The sequence below is a fragment of the Dama dama genome, chromosome 10 (genome assembly GCF_033118175.1).
Source record: "Dama dama isolate Ldn47 chromosome 10, ASM3311817v1, whole genome shotgun sequence".
NCBI lineage: Eukaryota > Metazoa > Chordata > Mammalia > Artiodactyla > Cervidae > Dama > Dama dama.
Window position 1 is genome coordinate 28,506,534 of NC_083690.1, and position 14,967 is coordinate 28,521,500.

The 14,967-nt window shown below is 39.7% G+C and overlaps 1 protein-coding gene and 2 non-coding genes across 3 annotated transcripts; all 3 read left to right on the plus strand.

The window, feature by feature from the left end:
- The first annotated feature begins 4,098 nt into the window (after positions 1-4,098).
- On the plus strand, positions 4,099-14,318 carry CCT6A (chaperonin containing TCP1 subunit 6A). Its single transcript, XM_061153330.1, has 14 exons — positions 4,099-4,338; positions 4,777-4,840; positions 6,198-6,332; positions 7,172-7,345; positions 7,907-8,010; positions 8,601-8,711; positions 8,937-9,096; positions 9,182-9,264; positions 10,153-10,249; positions 10,574-10,721; positions 11,130-11,263; positions 11,968-12,070; positions 13,060-13,132; positions 13,385-14,318. Exons 1-14 carry the CDS (start codon positions 4,202-4,204, stop codon positions 13,455-13,457), a joined length of 1,596 nt encoding a protein of 531 aa, XP_061009313.1. The 5' UTR covers positions 4,099-4,201; the 3' UTR covers positions 13,458-14,318.
- Positions 6,917-7,050, plus strand: LOC133064129 (small nucleolar RNA SNORA22). Its single transcript, XR_009694596.1, has one exon. It is a non-coding gene; the product is annotated as a small nucleolar RNA SNORA22 (small nucleolar RNA).
- On the plus strand, positions 10,764-10,903 carry LOC133064128 (small nucleolar RNA SNORA15). Its single transcript, XR_009694595.1, has one exon. It is a non-coding gene; the product is annotated as a small nucleolar RNA SNORA15 (small nucleolar RNA).
- Positions 14,319-14,967: the final 649 nt, after the last annotated feature.

Genomic DNA, 14,967 nt, shown 5'->3' on the forward strand with positions numbered 1-14,967 from the left:
AGGATCTGGCCCTACCAAATTTTAAAACATATTGTAAAACTACAGTAAATGAAACAATATGCTGTGTACACTTACAACAGCACACAAGTGAATACAGTCCAAAGTAGATCCAGAGACACCTGGGAATGTAGCATATGCTAATAATTACATTACACATTAATGGTAGAAAACATTACTCTTGAAAAAAAAAAATAGGATTGTGTGAATTTTTTCCCAAACATCAATAACTAATTCTCCAATTCTCAGACACCAACTGCCATCCAGAAATTCAATTCAATTCTGACACTATCTAAAGTGCAAACCCCACAGTTAAGGGCTCAGTTTCACAAGACTGTCTCCACTTCACACACTAGTTATAAGTCCAAGGTCTCTAAGCTACCCACACTTCTGTCCAACTTGGCGACAAATTTGGGGGTTTCCATAATCCCTTCCATGGGGAAACTAAAAAATGTTGAGACTGATGCAGTACTCAGGAAATCACTTGACTCAGTAGTTTATTATAAAGGATACAACTCAGGCACACCCAAATGGAAGAGATACTCAGGACCAGATGTGAGGGGAGTGACACAGAGTTTCCATGCCCTCTGGATATACCATGCTACCAGGACATCAATGTGTCCCTTCACAGATTGTTTAAGCATTTTTATAACCCACCTCCAGACCACATCCATTCTCTGGAGGTTGGGGGTAGAGGGCTGAGACTTCCCATCCTCTAATCACGTTTGTTCTCTCCAGGGACCAGCTTCTTTTTTTTATTTTTTTATTTTTTATTTTTTTCAGGGACCAGCTTCTATCTGAGGTTATCTAGGCTCCCTACTTTGACTCACACCTCATTAGCAAAGACTCAGGTGTATTCTAAAGGGGACTGTAGTAGGTAACAAAAGACACCCCTATCACTCAGAAAACCATGGTTTTAGTTAGGAACCAGGGACAAAGACAACATATATTTTTTATTCTATCACAAATTCTTATCTAATTCCTTATTAAATTCTAAATGAATAAAACTTTAAAATGAAACAAAATCTTGAAAATACAAAAGAAAACATGGGAGAAATTTTAAAATATTTAAGTGTGTAAGGCCTACTTTACACAGCACAGCACAAAATTCAAACATGCATAAAAAAAGGAAACATCTGACTACATGAAAAAAATTAATGTTTAATCGGAAAAAAGGCATAAATACAAAATACAAATAACACTAGGACAAATTAATTGCAACACAGAAAACATAAAGAGCTCCTACGAATATTTAGAAACCAAATACAAAAACAGAAGACATGACTAGACCACAGAAAAATACAAATGGCTCCTACATATAAGATACACTCAACATCACTCTAAACAAATGAAACTTTGAGATATCATTTTCACCTATAAAATTGGCAGATAGAAACAAAATGTTAAACATTCTGAGGACATCCTTTCCTTTATATATATATTTATTAAATCATATATACATATATAGGTAAATTATTTAATTAAAATGTTTATTAACTCAATATGATTTAATAAAAATAAGACAATGGACATATTTTGTATATTTCATATTTTCCTGTAAATACTTCTGCCTCCCCCTTTTATGGACACATAAAGTGGGGGTACTGCAAAAATGAAAATATTCTGAAAACATATAGTCCATGTTAATATTTTGATGGCCTCTGCCTTTTGAGCAGATGCCTGGGGAACAGTTATAAAAAATGAGAACACATTACACATGCTATTTAAACCATGCTTTTCTCCCTTATTTGTGTAATTAAATATGCTTTCATCATCCTCTGCACATAGTTTTCAAAACCTTTCTGATTGCCCTATCCTCAGTCCTCCCTTAGTTCATTCTCCGTTCTACCAATATCTTCATCACTAGTTCTTTGGTTTCTCACTGCCAGCAAGCATATGCTCAAACATCTTAACTTGCAAACCAGGCCCTGACAGTCAGGACAAGCTACTTCCCTGAATTTGTCTCTTGCAACCTTTCCTCCTCCATTCTATGCATACATCTTTGGTTGGGCTTAACAGGACCTCCCACTGTCTTCCTGTCTGATACCACTCTCCTAGGCTCTCTTCTGCAAAGTATCTACCTACTGTTTACAACTCACCTCTTTCAGGGACTTCCCTGGCAGTGGTTAAGACTTCAGGCCCCCAGTGTAGGAGGCCGGGGTTCGATCCCTGGTAGGGGAACTAAGATCCCAAATGTCATGCAGTGTGACCAAAACAAAAAACTTCACCTCCTCCAAAAAGCCTTCCCTGATGCTCAGAGTTAATACCTTCATGCTCACAGCACTTCATTCATCCCTTAATTATAACATCCCAATCTTTACTGTTCATTGTCATTGTCTTTGTCTACAAGTTTATCTCTCTAACTAGGCTATGTACTTCTTGTGGATTAAGGAAGGATCTTCAGGACTAATCATCTATCTCCTACTGTGTAACTCATACACATGCTTTTGTGATTCTCAAATATAAAAAGCCACTGAAAAGCATTACATACGAGGATATTTACTGCAGCCTTAGAAAGACAAGATTGGGAACAACCTAAAAGCCAACCAGTAGGTGACTGGCTAGTTAGGTCATTCTTTTTTTTTTTTTTTAAATTTATTTTTTTTTCTGGATTTTTTTTTTCTTTTTTTTTAATTATTATTATTATTTTTTTTCCAGTGGGTTTTGTCATACATTGATATGAATCAGCCATGGATTTACATGTATTCCCAATCCCGATCCCCCCTCCCACCTCCCTCTCCACCCGATTCCTCTGGGTCTTCCCAGTGCACCAGGCCGGAGCACTTGTCTCGTGCATCCCACCTGGGCTGGTGATCTGTTTCACCATAGATAGTATACATGCTGTTCTTTTGAAATATCCCACCCTCACATTCTCCCACAAAGTTCAAAAGTCTGTTCTGTATTTCTGTGTCTCTTTTTCTGTTCTGCATATAGGGTTATCGTTATCACCTTTCTAAATTCCATATACATGTGTAGGTCATTCTTATAAAGAATATTATGCAGCTGCTTAAACATAAGAATGAGGAACCCCTCATTTTTATATTGATATGTTACCATCTTCAGGATACTTTAAGTGTGACACACCCAACAATGTTTATTATAATTTGCCATTTTGGGGGGTGGGTGGGGCTTTTGAAAAATATTTATACACACATTTATTTAGAAATCCAGACAGCATCTGGGAAATTCAGAGTATCTAGAGGTACGTATACATCAGGAGAAAATTTAAGTAGAGGGAGAAACACTTTTCATCATATACCCTCTGGCACCTTCTACATTCTGAACAATTTTAGCTATGACCTATAAAAATAAAACAAAATATCAGAGAATATCTGGTATCTAGGTGGGGGACGGGAACTGGATACTAGAAACAACTGTGGGCATCTGTCAGAAGAAGGGAGTCCTCTCACAGGCTGGCTGGACATCACTGCTTAGCCAAGTTTGAGTTTTCAAACCTGCCTTAAGTGCCTGAGGTCTCAGCACTGTGTAGTAAGCCCGAAGGGTGGACCGACTCTTGCTTCTCAACTGTCATCGCCCCAATCAGGTAGCTTTCTAAAGGCTTCTAGCACTTTCCATCTTGCCTTATATCTCTTCTTCTTCCCCAGGCCTAAGACACCTAGGACACTAGGCAAGGGTCCTTTTCAGGTCCACTGTGTAACCGCCAAAGCACCTAGAAACGTCCTGCACACTGTACATAGTCCAGAAAACTCTGGTCACCGGGATAAACTCAAAAAGGGAGGCAAAAAGTAAACGGCGAGAGTGCGGAATGGAGGAGGCCCACCCTACACCCTAAGGCCGGAGACCTCCGCGAAAGAGCAGCCGCCTCTTCAGTCACGCCCTGAAGCACGCGGCCGACAAGTTCACTCCGCCTACGTCCTCAGATCCGGGGTGCACAAAGCCCGAACCCCACCACCTGCGACACTAGAGCCCCAAGAGCCCCGGTTGCCGGTCGCATGGGTACACGCTCCGCTCGAACGCAATGGCGCCGCGGCAGACGCGAGGGGCGGGGCTACGTTCGGCCGCAATCCAATGAGCGGCGCCGGCCGGCCCGCGGCCCAATGGCGGCGGCGCGCGGGCACGCTGGGGGCGGGCCCGGCGCGCCCGACTGTTCCAGAAGACCCGGATAGCGCCTCCCAGCCACGCTGAACCGGCTCGGGGCTTTTCGCCACGCTGCGTACCCTTATCTTCCTCTGTTGGGTCAGCTATGGCGGCCGTGAAGACCCTGAACCCCAAGGCCGAGGTGGCCCGAGCGCAGGCGGCGTTGGCGGTCAATATTAGCGCGGCCCGGGGGCTGCAGGACGTGCTGAGGACCAACTTGGGGCCTAAGGGCACCATGAAGATGTAAGGCGGGACTGGCGGGGAGGGGCGGGCGGGCACCGTGCACCTCGCGCTGTCGCGGGTCTGCACCGGGGACCGCGGCCTGGAGCCCGCCGCCTCCGGGCCTGTGAACTCGCCACTGCTGCCCTTCTTCCCCCTTTTGTTCCGGCTGGGTCATATTTCTTACCCTGGCCGTTTCCTGGTGCTCGATTCCTTCTCCGCCGAGAACAATGCTGCCCGCGTGCGCGGCGCCCCCCTGCGCTTGGGACTTGAGCGCCCTTTCAGATTGCTTCCCAGACAGCAGGAGGGTGGGCACTGCGCCATCCCTGTTAGCGGGGTACAGAGAACCAACCCCTTGGCCCCAGCTCCTGAAGATCTGGATAAAACCCGATTGTTAAGGGCCTCTTAACTTGATCTCTATTGATAAAGTCACAGTGCGATTCATTTCTGCCCATTGAACAGGCTTGTTTCTGGTGCTGGAGACATCAAACTCACTAAAGATGGAAATGTGCTGCTTCATGAAATGGTGAGAGGCTGCTGTCCTAGATCCAAAGTGTCTTGGTTTTCCGTAGTACATTTGATTTGTAGGAAGATTTTTACTCTCAACAGGTGGTTTTCCAGACAGTGGGAAGGAGTAGGAAAAAATGTTATCAGTACTATTATTGACAGTACCGAATAGTGAGGAGCCCTGGAGTCTAATAAACGTACTTTTGAATCCCCTACTCTTACCATTTAAGGTTTTCTTTAAAGGGTGTTAATTAAAATCCTAATAAAACCTAAAGAACTAAGAGGAATGACATAGGCAGAATGCGACAGAATGGTTATACTTTTTCAAACAACAGTTCTTCTGTGTTACATCACACCTCTCCACCACCATCTGAAGGAGAAATAAAACGACCATTTTTAAAGTCCCAGTGACTAAGAATCTGAGGTTATTGAGAGGAGCAGTCATGTTACTCATCCCTGAGTTCCCCAAAACAGTTAAAATCCTAGAAAAGGAAATGACTTGCCTATGTTTTGAGTTCAGAATAAGATTTAAGGCTTTAAAAATAGTGTATCATGCCTTCAATGTCCGGATGTTTTGTTAATATCTTCAATATGGATTAGCTAACCTGGAAGGTGTAGTTTTTGTTGGTGGGTTAAGTGGTGGCCTCTGCTTGCAGAGAAAAATAGGAGTCATAGTTTAAAGTCGATGTCAGAAAAGTCATCTTTACCTGACTGTTTAATTTTACCTAATCTAATAAGCTAGTCTGCTTAGATTCTTAAAACGGTCAGTGTCCCTAAAGACATAAAAGGCTGTAGTAGAGGACGATGAGACAAAAACAGTGCAGGGGCCATGATTGGATACTTTGTAGTTAAGAATCTGTGGGTGACAAACATGAAGAATATTCTGTTCTTCCAGAACTGTTCCACAGTGACTTAACATCCACTGTGGTAATATTTGCTAAAGAGGTTGAGCTTTTTCCCCGTTTTACATTGTTTCTGCATGCCAAATGATGACTGGGCTCCTGAGCTTTCATTTTTAAAAGGCACTTGGTTTATTCTCACAAGAATCCTGCATTTGTCATCAAGAGGCTTGCATGGATTTGAAATTGTTGCTATTACTTGTTAGCTCCATTATCTTGAGTAAACCTTCACTGGGCCTCATATTTCCTCATCGACAAAATCAAGATAATCTGAGAAGTAAATTTATACATGAAAATGTTACTGTCATCATAAACTGATAACTCAGAATAGCTAATCATGTTTTTAATCAGAGCAATTTGTAGCTGCATACTTTGACATCTTGTGCACATAGATTAGCCCTTTACACATTTTAAGGTATATTTGGACTATTTCCATTTTAAGTTGTTTAAGGAATTTTTCTCTTTCTGTACTTGCAGCAAATTCAACACCCAACAGCCTCCTTAATAGCCAAAGTAGCAACAGCCCAGGATGACATAACTGGTGATGGTACTACTTCCAATGTCCTCATCATCGGAGAGCTGCTGAAGCAGGCGGATCTCTACATTTCTGAAGTATACATGATTCTTGTGTTTCTTTGATACTTCGTTGTCAATAAGAAATAATCTCAGTTTGACTCCTACAAACTGATGTACTGATAGTAGCTGAGGCCATATAATGGAATGTAAAGAGCAAAGGGCTTAAATCTGGGAACCAGATTGTATCCTTGTCTGACACAAATTTATTGTGATCCTCAATGAATTGAAGAATCTTTGTTTGCCTGAAAGGTGGTTTTTGTTTTGTTTTTTCAATCAAGTTGCATTCCATGTATAATTTTTTATATGTCTATAACATGGCTTAATAATTGAGATCTAGAAATGGGATATTCAAGATGGCATATTTTTCAGGAAAAAGTCAACAAAATTTAAGAATGCCATAGATTTTTTTTAACTTTCAGTAGTTCCAAGGGTAAAGCAAACCTCAGTACTAATCTGATGTAGGAAGGATTTCTTGGGAAGAGAGAGAGAGTCTGAAAAACAGAGGCTCCCTGTTTTTCATTAGGAAATGATGTGAATTACTTTCAGGTTACCTGTAGAAGAGATGTAATAGCCACATTGTCATGACACAGTTTCGCGTTTGGGGCATTTTCCCTTGCGGTTTGCACAGTGAACACCCAAGAGTGCTCTGTAGTTCCCTTGGCTCTGACCCTGTGCTAGAGTAATGCCTGTTCTTTCCCTCTGCATTGAAAGGCCTGTTTGTCCTTTTAAATGTATTCAGAAAGTCAGCACATGGTATGAATTGTGTTCAGGGGTATGAATGATCCAGAAGAAACGTTCACACATCTTGCTTTGTAATGAACTACCTGAAGATTTCTAGTGTTAGTAGTGGTTTTGTAATTGTATGTTTACCATAGGGTCTTCATCCCAGAATAATTACAGAAGGATTTGAAGCTGCAAAGGAAAAGGCACTGCAGTTTTTGGAACAAGTCAAAGTAAGCAAAGAGATGGACAGGGAAACACTTATAGACGTGGCCAGAACATCTCTACGTACTAAAGTTCATGCTGAACTCGCTGACGTCTTAACAGAGGTATGTGTTAAGTTCGGCATGTGTCTGGTACTTTACGCCTATACTGAGAACCCCTGGCAACTGGAAATATCCGTATTCTTACTAATTGCAACTAGAAAGTGCCATTTAAACTCTTCACAGTGTCATACTATGTCAACTAAGTATTCGGTCGGCCATAAAGTTCATTTTTGTGGTAGTAATAACCTGATCTGTGTTCCTAGAAGAAGTAAAGTGAGAAAATCATAGTATTAATAGTATTCCTGGCCAGGTTACAAAGGTATAATCAGACCTTTCAGTAAAGGGGGTTTATAAAATGGAGATTTTATTATTAAAAAGTTTCCTGTTGTCAGTATTTATAGAGGTGTCAATGATTCTTTAATTACAATGGAGGTTTCAGGAATGTAAATTACTCCAGCCCTTTACACACAGTGCATTGTGTTCTGTTAGCATGTAGAAAAAGACAGATCAGTTTGTAGATTTTCAAAGACAAGAAACTGCTTTAAACATCTGTGAAGAATAAGTACCATAAATGTCTCAACTTCCGCAAATCAAATTCATTAAATGGTTATACTCCTCTTGCAGGCTGTAGTGGACTCCATTTTGGCCATCAAAAAACAAGATGAACCTATTGATCTCTTCATGGTTGAGATCATGGAGATGAAACATAAATCTGAAACAGATACAAGGTAGGTGTTAGAATGCTATGAAATACTTAACAGTGCACATTTGAAGGTTACACAGTACCTATTTTTGCCTGATTTTTTTGAATTATTGTATGTTGCCTAGACAAGTTATCATTTACTTAGCAGTATTACCTCTTGAAGTCAATTTTATGTATTTATAGTCAGAATGATCCTGAAAAGTCCGTTACATCAGTCATTTGGCATTTATTGAACTATTGAGTACAGAACATATAGGAGACTTTGAGGAATCTTAGAGATAATTATTTCAGAGACCTAGTTTGAAAACATTTTTAGAAGGAGGTGATCACCAGTTTAATAGAAACCAATTGTGACTGTTTCTGTGGAGAATTTTCTGTATAAGAAAGGGTTGTGGCTTTAATTTGAATGGCTTGTTTTTATCATGTTCTGGAATTTTGTGTTTTCTCAATTGAACCTTCTTAGGTAGTACCCAAAAGTTGTATTCAAGTAACTCAAGTAATAAAGTTAATTGTGTGAAAATTGTCAATACAGTCTCAGTGTTTTAATTTTGTTAGCATATTTTACACCCCCATCTGGAACTCAGTAAGAATATAATCTCTTACGTGTTTTAACAGCTTAATCAGAGGTCTTGTTTTGGACCACGGGGCACGGCATCCTGATATGAAGAAGAGAGTAGAAGATGCGTACATCCTCACATGCAACGTGTCATTAGAATATGAAAAAACGTGAGTTTATAGCTCCTTAGAAATGGGAAAGGCTTGGCATTTGGGTCAAGTCATTTTTTTAAATTTCCCTAAGACTCAGTGTCTCCACTCAAAAGGGCAAAATGCCTCAACCAGGGATTTGGAAAATTCTAGGAAATAGCCTCTGAAAGCATACCAGGGGGTGGGATTGGAGCTTGGTGACCATTTGCTAAGTATTTCCTCCCCCGTCTGTAATTTCTTTTTTAGAGAAGTGAATTCTGGCTTTTTTTACAAGAGTGCAGAGGAGAGAGAGAAATTAGTGAAAGCTGAAAGGAAATTCATTGAAGACAGAGTTAAAAAAATAATCGACCTGAAAAAGAAAGTCTGTGGTGATTCAGATAAAGGATTTGTTGTTATTAATCAAAAGGTGAAAAATCTTGTTTTATAAACTAGTCTGTATCTATTTTTATTTTAAAGGTAAAATATTGAAACTTCTTTTGTTGTTTTTACAGGGAATTGATCCCTTTTCCTTAGATGCTCTTGCCAAAGAAGGCATAATAGCTCTGCGCAGAGCTAAAAGGAGAAACATGGAAAGGTACGGGTGGCAGATTATCTGTGTGACAGGAATTTCACTTTATTTTGGAGTTAACTTGGATTATTCCTTTTTTCCCTCTTATTTTTGTGAGTTTCTAATTTTCTGTTTTTACAAAATATGCATAATATGAAATTTATAATTTTAAAATATACAATTCAGTGTCATAAAGTGAAATTCACATTGTTGTGCACCTAGCACCATTGTTCGTTTCCGGAAGTTTTTCCATTGCAAACAGAAAGTTTGTACTTCTAAACAATAACTGTACACAGTCTTGCCAGTAAATACTAGTCCACTTACTGTCTCTTATGAATTTGGTACCTCATGTAAGGGAATCATGGAGTATTTGTCCTTCTGCATTTGGATTGCTTTCACTTAATGTAATCTTTTCAAAGTTGATGTTGTAGCATGTATTGGGATCACATTTCTGTTTCAGGATGAATAATACCACGTGTTGTTTATTCATTTATCTGTCCGTGGACATTTCTTTGGGTTTCTACCTTGGCTCTTGTGAATAGTGCCGCTATGAGTGTTGATATATACTTGTTTTATTTTTAAATGATGACCTATACAGTATCGTTTTTTCCTTATCAAGAGACTGCACCAAGGGTTTTAGAGAATGCTTTCTCCCGCAGAGCTCTTGTGCGCCTTTAGATTTCATGTCAGAGGAGTATTTACTGACTTGAGGAGAGTGGTTTAAACGGAGAGTTAGGAGAAAAGACCAGTTTTCAGCTGGTTGGTGGCAAATGGAAAGGCTTACGTAAAATATATTTTAGAACATGATTTTAGTATGTAATTCTGAAAAAGATTGCTTTCTAAAAAGAATTAACCTCTAGATATAACTAATAAAAAGCACTTCTGCATCTCCCTTAAAATACTTGAATATTTCAGGCTGACTCTTGCTTGTGGTGGGATAGCCCTAAATTCTCTTGATGACCTAAATCCTGATTGTTTGGGACATGCAGGACTTGTCTATGAATATACATTGGTAAGTGTACTTTCTTCCCAAAATACTACTACTTTTTGGTTCATGAAGTCTTCAGTAGTTAAAAATTCTTCCAAACTCAGGGTAGTGTTTTTGCTTTGTTTACATACATTTTGACGATTTGTGCATAGTAACTATAAAAAATAAGCCCTTGATGGGAAAATCACATTTCATTTATGTGACCTTTTTTCAAAGAAATTGTTAGCTTTAATGTGATCAGTGTGGTGCCCAATTAATACCCCATTTATTCCTCCATAAGCCCCTCTCCTCTGGTCATCCCTTGCACAACCATATCCTGTTTTTTTAAAATACTACCTCTTCACACAGGGAGAAGAGAAGTTCACCTTTATTGAGAAATGTAACAATCCTCGCTCTGTCACATTATTGATCAAAGGACCAAATAAGCACACGCTTACTCAAATCAAAGATGCAATAAGAGATGGCTTGAGGGCTGTTAAAAATGCTATTGATGATGGTAAGATGCTCCCTGTGTTTATTCTTTCTGCTAGTCTAAAAGGCATGGCTGAATACTGTGTTCTTTTTGTCAGTAGTTTACACAGCCAGACACCATGCAAAAGTAAAGTTTCCCTTTAAAATGGCTATGATGGTATGCTAAATTTTTTCATAGCATGCTGTTGTTAAAAAGGGGATACAAATGAACTAAAAGCTTGCAGGATTTGCCATGTGCTCCTTAAATCATTCTGTTGTTTGAGATGTTGCTTGTAACGCTTTCAAATGCAGTATTAAACTTGCTGCGTTACATGGAATTCTCAAATTAATGGCTTTCCTGTGTTTTAATTTTATGTATATTTTTCCTTATAATTGACTCAACAGTTTTATGTTCTTTGTATCTTAACGTTTTCCTCTTTCCCTCACCCAACAGGCTGTGTAGTCCCAGGCGCTGGCGCAGTGGAAGTGGCAATGGCAGAAGCCCTGGTCAGACACAAGCCCAGCGTAAAGGGCAGGGCCCAGCTTGGGGTTCAGGCGTTTGCTGATGCATTGCTCATTATTCCCAAGGTGTGAATGCTTTTCACAGTTTTCTAAACTACACCAAAGTGATTCATCCGATGAAAGCTTTTGCTAATGTGGGTTTTTTCATAATGTGGATTTTGAATAAATAGATTGCATCCATTTTCACCCTAACATTAGAACAGGTGTTTCTCAATATCTAATGTGTTGGTTCCTCTGGACAGGAGGCTTGACTATCTGAAGTTGTAGTGTACGGCTTATCCTTGGGTACAAGCTTGCTTTTTGTTTTTATTTGTTTTAAACTAAGAGTAATATGGGCTCCCCTCGTGGCTCATAGGATAAAGAATGCCTGCAATGCAGGAGACCTGAGTTCAATCCCTGGGTTGGGAAGATTCCCTGGAGGAGGGTATGGCAACCCACTCCAGTATTCTTGCCTGGACAGTCCCCATTGACAGAGGAGCCTGTCAGGCTACAGTCTGTGGGGTCACAGAGAGTTGGAGAAAGATTATTATGTTGGTTTTCTATTGTGTGCTCATTTGAAAGTACAGTTTATGGCTAGTGTTATTGCTGAGATTGAGGTGGATTAGTGAATGGGTTAGTGATGTATATTAGCCATTGTGTAAAGTGAACATTAATATCAGTCTGCATTCATTAAAAGTTTTTTTTAACTGTTAAGTTAGAAATACTATTTATTTTAGACTTCTATCAGTTAGTAGGTCCTATCTTTAAATAGTTACATTTGTTTCCTTTAGGTTCTTGCTCAGAACTCCGGTTTTGACCTTCAGGAAACACTAGTTAAAGTTCAAGCAGAACATTCAGAATCCGGTCAGCTTGTGGGTGTGGACTTGAACACTGGTAAGGAGGATGCAACCATTTGAAGGGGGAGATCTAGATACTCTAAGTAGAGTACAGATTTGGTGATGTTGCTGAGTTGTGGTAGGTGGTTCAGGTGTATGTTGAAGGGTTTCATATTGAGCTTGCTTTACTCACCTTTTTATCAGGGACTTTGATTAAAGTGATACATTTGATGATCATATCTATGGGTGAAAACAGGCTAAGGATTAGCAAAAGCTGGAAGAGGGAACCAAACTTAATGAAATGATTAAGGCCCTGATCTTAGGCCAGTGTAATACAGATCATACAAGTAGAAAGTGGAAGATGTGCATACATCTGTGCAGTATGTGGAAGACCTCTTGTGGACAACAGCATTTACATTCAAGTTAATGTAAAGGTTTCTTTTTTAAATTTCTATTGGCGTGTAGTTGGTTTACAGTGTTGTGTTTATGCTGTGCAGCAAAGTGAATCAGTGGGTATATATATCCACTCTGTTTTTTAGAGTTTATTCCCATATACATCATTACAGAGTATTGAGTAGAGTTCATGTGCTACACGGTAGGTTCTTCTTGTCTATTTTCTATATAATAATGTGTATATGTCATTCCCAGATTCCCAGTTAATAAAGGTTTCTCTGGAATGAGGGAAATGATAAGCCTATCTTGCCAGATTATAGCTCAAGTGCTGTACTTTAATATGTACAAATAAGAATGTCTCCAGAAAAAGATACATGTGCAAATGTTTGGCAACCAACTAGAGCATTCCTGTCACTGAAAGTATTCCAAGTAGAGGTCAGCCACTCATCAAAGCTGCTGTGCATAGGAGTCATGGTCTGTAATACAACATTGGGCTAAGTGAGGAACTTCGGGTTCTCATAGTTAATACTAGAGGAAATGAGTAACCACTGATGAGTAAAAGCACACAGAATACTCTTATTAGTTCTTTTAGACAGCATTCTGATCTTATGAACCTGCTCTATGTGATTTTAAGAAGACTGAATTACTTTTCAGGTGAACCAATGGTAGCAGCAGAAGCAGGCATATGGGATAACTATTGTGTAAAGAAACAGCTTCTTCACTCCTGGTAAGTTTGGGAAAGCCAGAACTGTAAAATAACATTTAGGGAATCTTCATACTCTTTAAAATTGGTACATTTTAATTTTCTTTCCATAAGAAAATGTAATCAGGCGAAAGTATAGCAACTGAAGCTATCCTTCTGTGTATGGAGGGGTAAGGGAGAAATTTGACATAATTTGCACAAGTTAGTTGGAGATTGAGTTGAATTAGAGTTCATACCTCAAACCTGAGCTGTCTTGATTTTTTTCCCCCTTTTCAGCACTGTGATTGCCACCAACATTCTCCTGGTTGATGAGATCATGAGAGCTGGAATGTCTTCTCTAAAAGGTTGAATTGAAGCTTCCCTTGTATCTGAATCCTGAAGACTACAGAGTGATCCTAATAATACAGCTATGGAATTTTGGTCCAAGCTTCAAATGATCTTCAAAGGATTTTCTTTTCCCATATTAAAAAAGGATAGAACACTGGCACCTATTCAGATTCTGAAGTTCTGAAATTATAATTACAGTATTTTTTAAATTGCACTGCAGTGTCCACATACAGCAGGTCATACCCAGTAAACAGGACATTTTGCTTTACCCTCAGTGATATAAAAATATTAGATAAGCATATGTTATCTACCTTGTTATTAAATATTCATTGAAAAACAAATTTTAATAGTTTAATAATTTCTTCTAATGGATGTATTTTAATTTATTTCCAGTAGTTCCCTGTCATTAAGCATAAGACTTAAATAACCTAAAGTTTTGAAGCATTCCTGCTTCCCGAGCACACTTTGGACTTTTCATGCTTTTAAAGTAGCTTTGCTAAAATGCTTCCCAGAAGTGTTAAGTTATCGTGAGTAGAAAGATGGAACCAGAGGCAAGAGGGGTTCAAAGAGCTGAAAGTATAAAGTGGCAAAATACAAAAGGCAGAGATTAAAAACACGACTGAATATATGGTGACTAAGGACTAGAGATTTTCCGGCAAGATTGTTATTTTCACAGCTCAGAACCTTTGCTTATACTGATACCCTTCCTAAATCCTCCAGTGTCCTGTTTATCTTAAATTACTGTTCTCTTCTAAATGTTTGCACAAAATACAGTAGGTATATCTGAAGCCCTTGAAAGTGAAGTTGTGTTGCTGAACTTTGTGTTTTGAGGAGTTGGCAGTTGCCTACAGTGAGTGTGTAATAAATATGAAGTTAAAACCTTTCTGTGCTCTCAAGATGGTATTCCAGGGTACAAAAGGAATCTGCATATTAAAAGGGAAGGAAATCAATCCAAACTGATTCACAAGTTAAAGGGGATTCTGAACTGGCAGGGCCTCTAGACTGTTCAGTCTCCCAGTCGTGTCTGACCTGCTCTTTGCGAGCCCATGGACTGCAGCATGCCAGGCTTCCCGGCCCCTCACCATCTTCCAGTTTGCCCAAGTTCACATCCATTGCATAAGTGATGCCATCCAGCCATCTCATCCTCTGATGCCCTCTTCCCTCAACCATTCCCAGCATCAGGGACTTTTCCAGTGAGTCACCTGTTCACACCATAAGACCAAAATACTGGAGCTTCAGCTTCTAGACCTTAATCCTGAGGAAATAGCTTTTTCTTAATTAACCGGTTCTAGAACACAACGTCGGAGAAGGCAATGGCACCCCACTCCAGTACTCTTGACTGGAAAATCCCATGGAGGAGCCTGGTAGGCTGCAGTCCATGGGGTCGCCGAGTCGGACATGATTGAGCGACTTCACTTTCACTTTTCACTTTTATGCATTGGAGAAGGAAGTGGCAACCCACTCCAGTGTTCTTGCCTGGAGAATCCCAGGGATGGGGTCGCACAGAGTCGGACACGACTGAAGTGACTTAG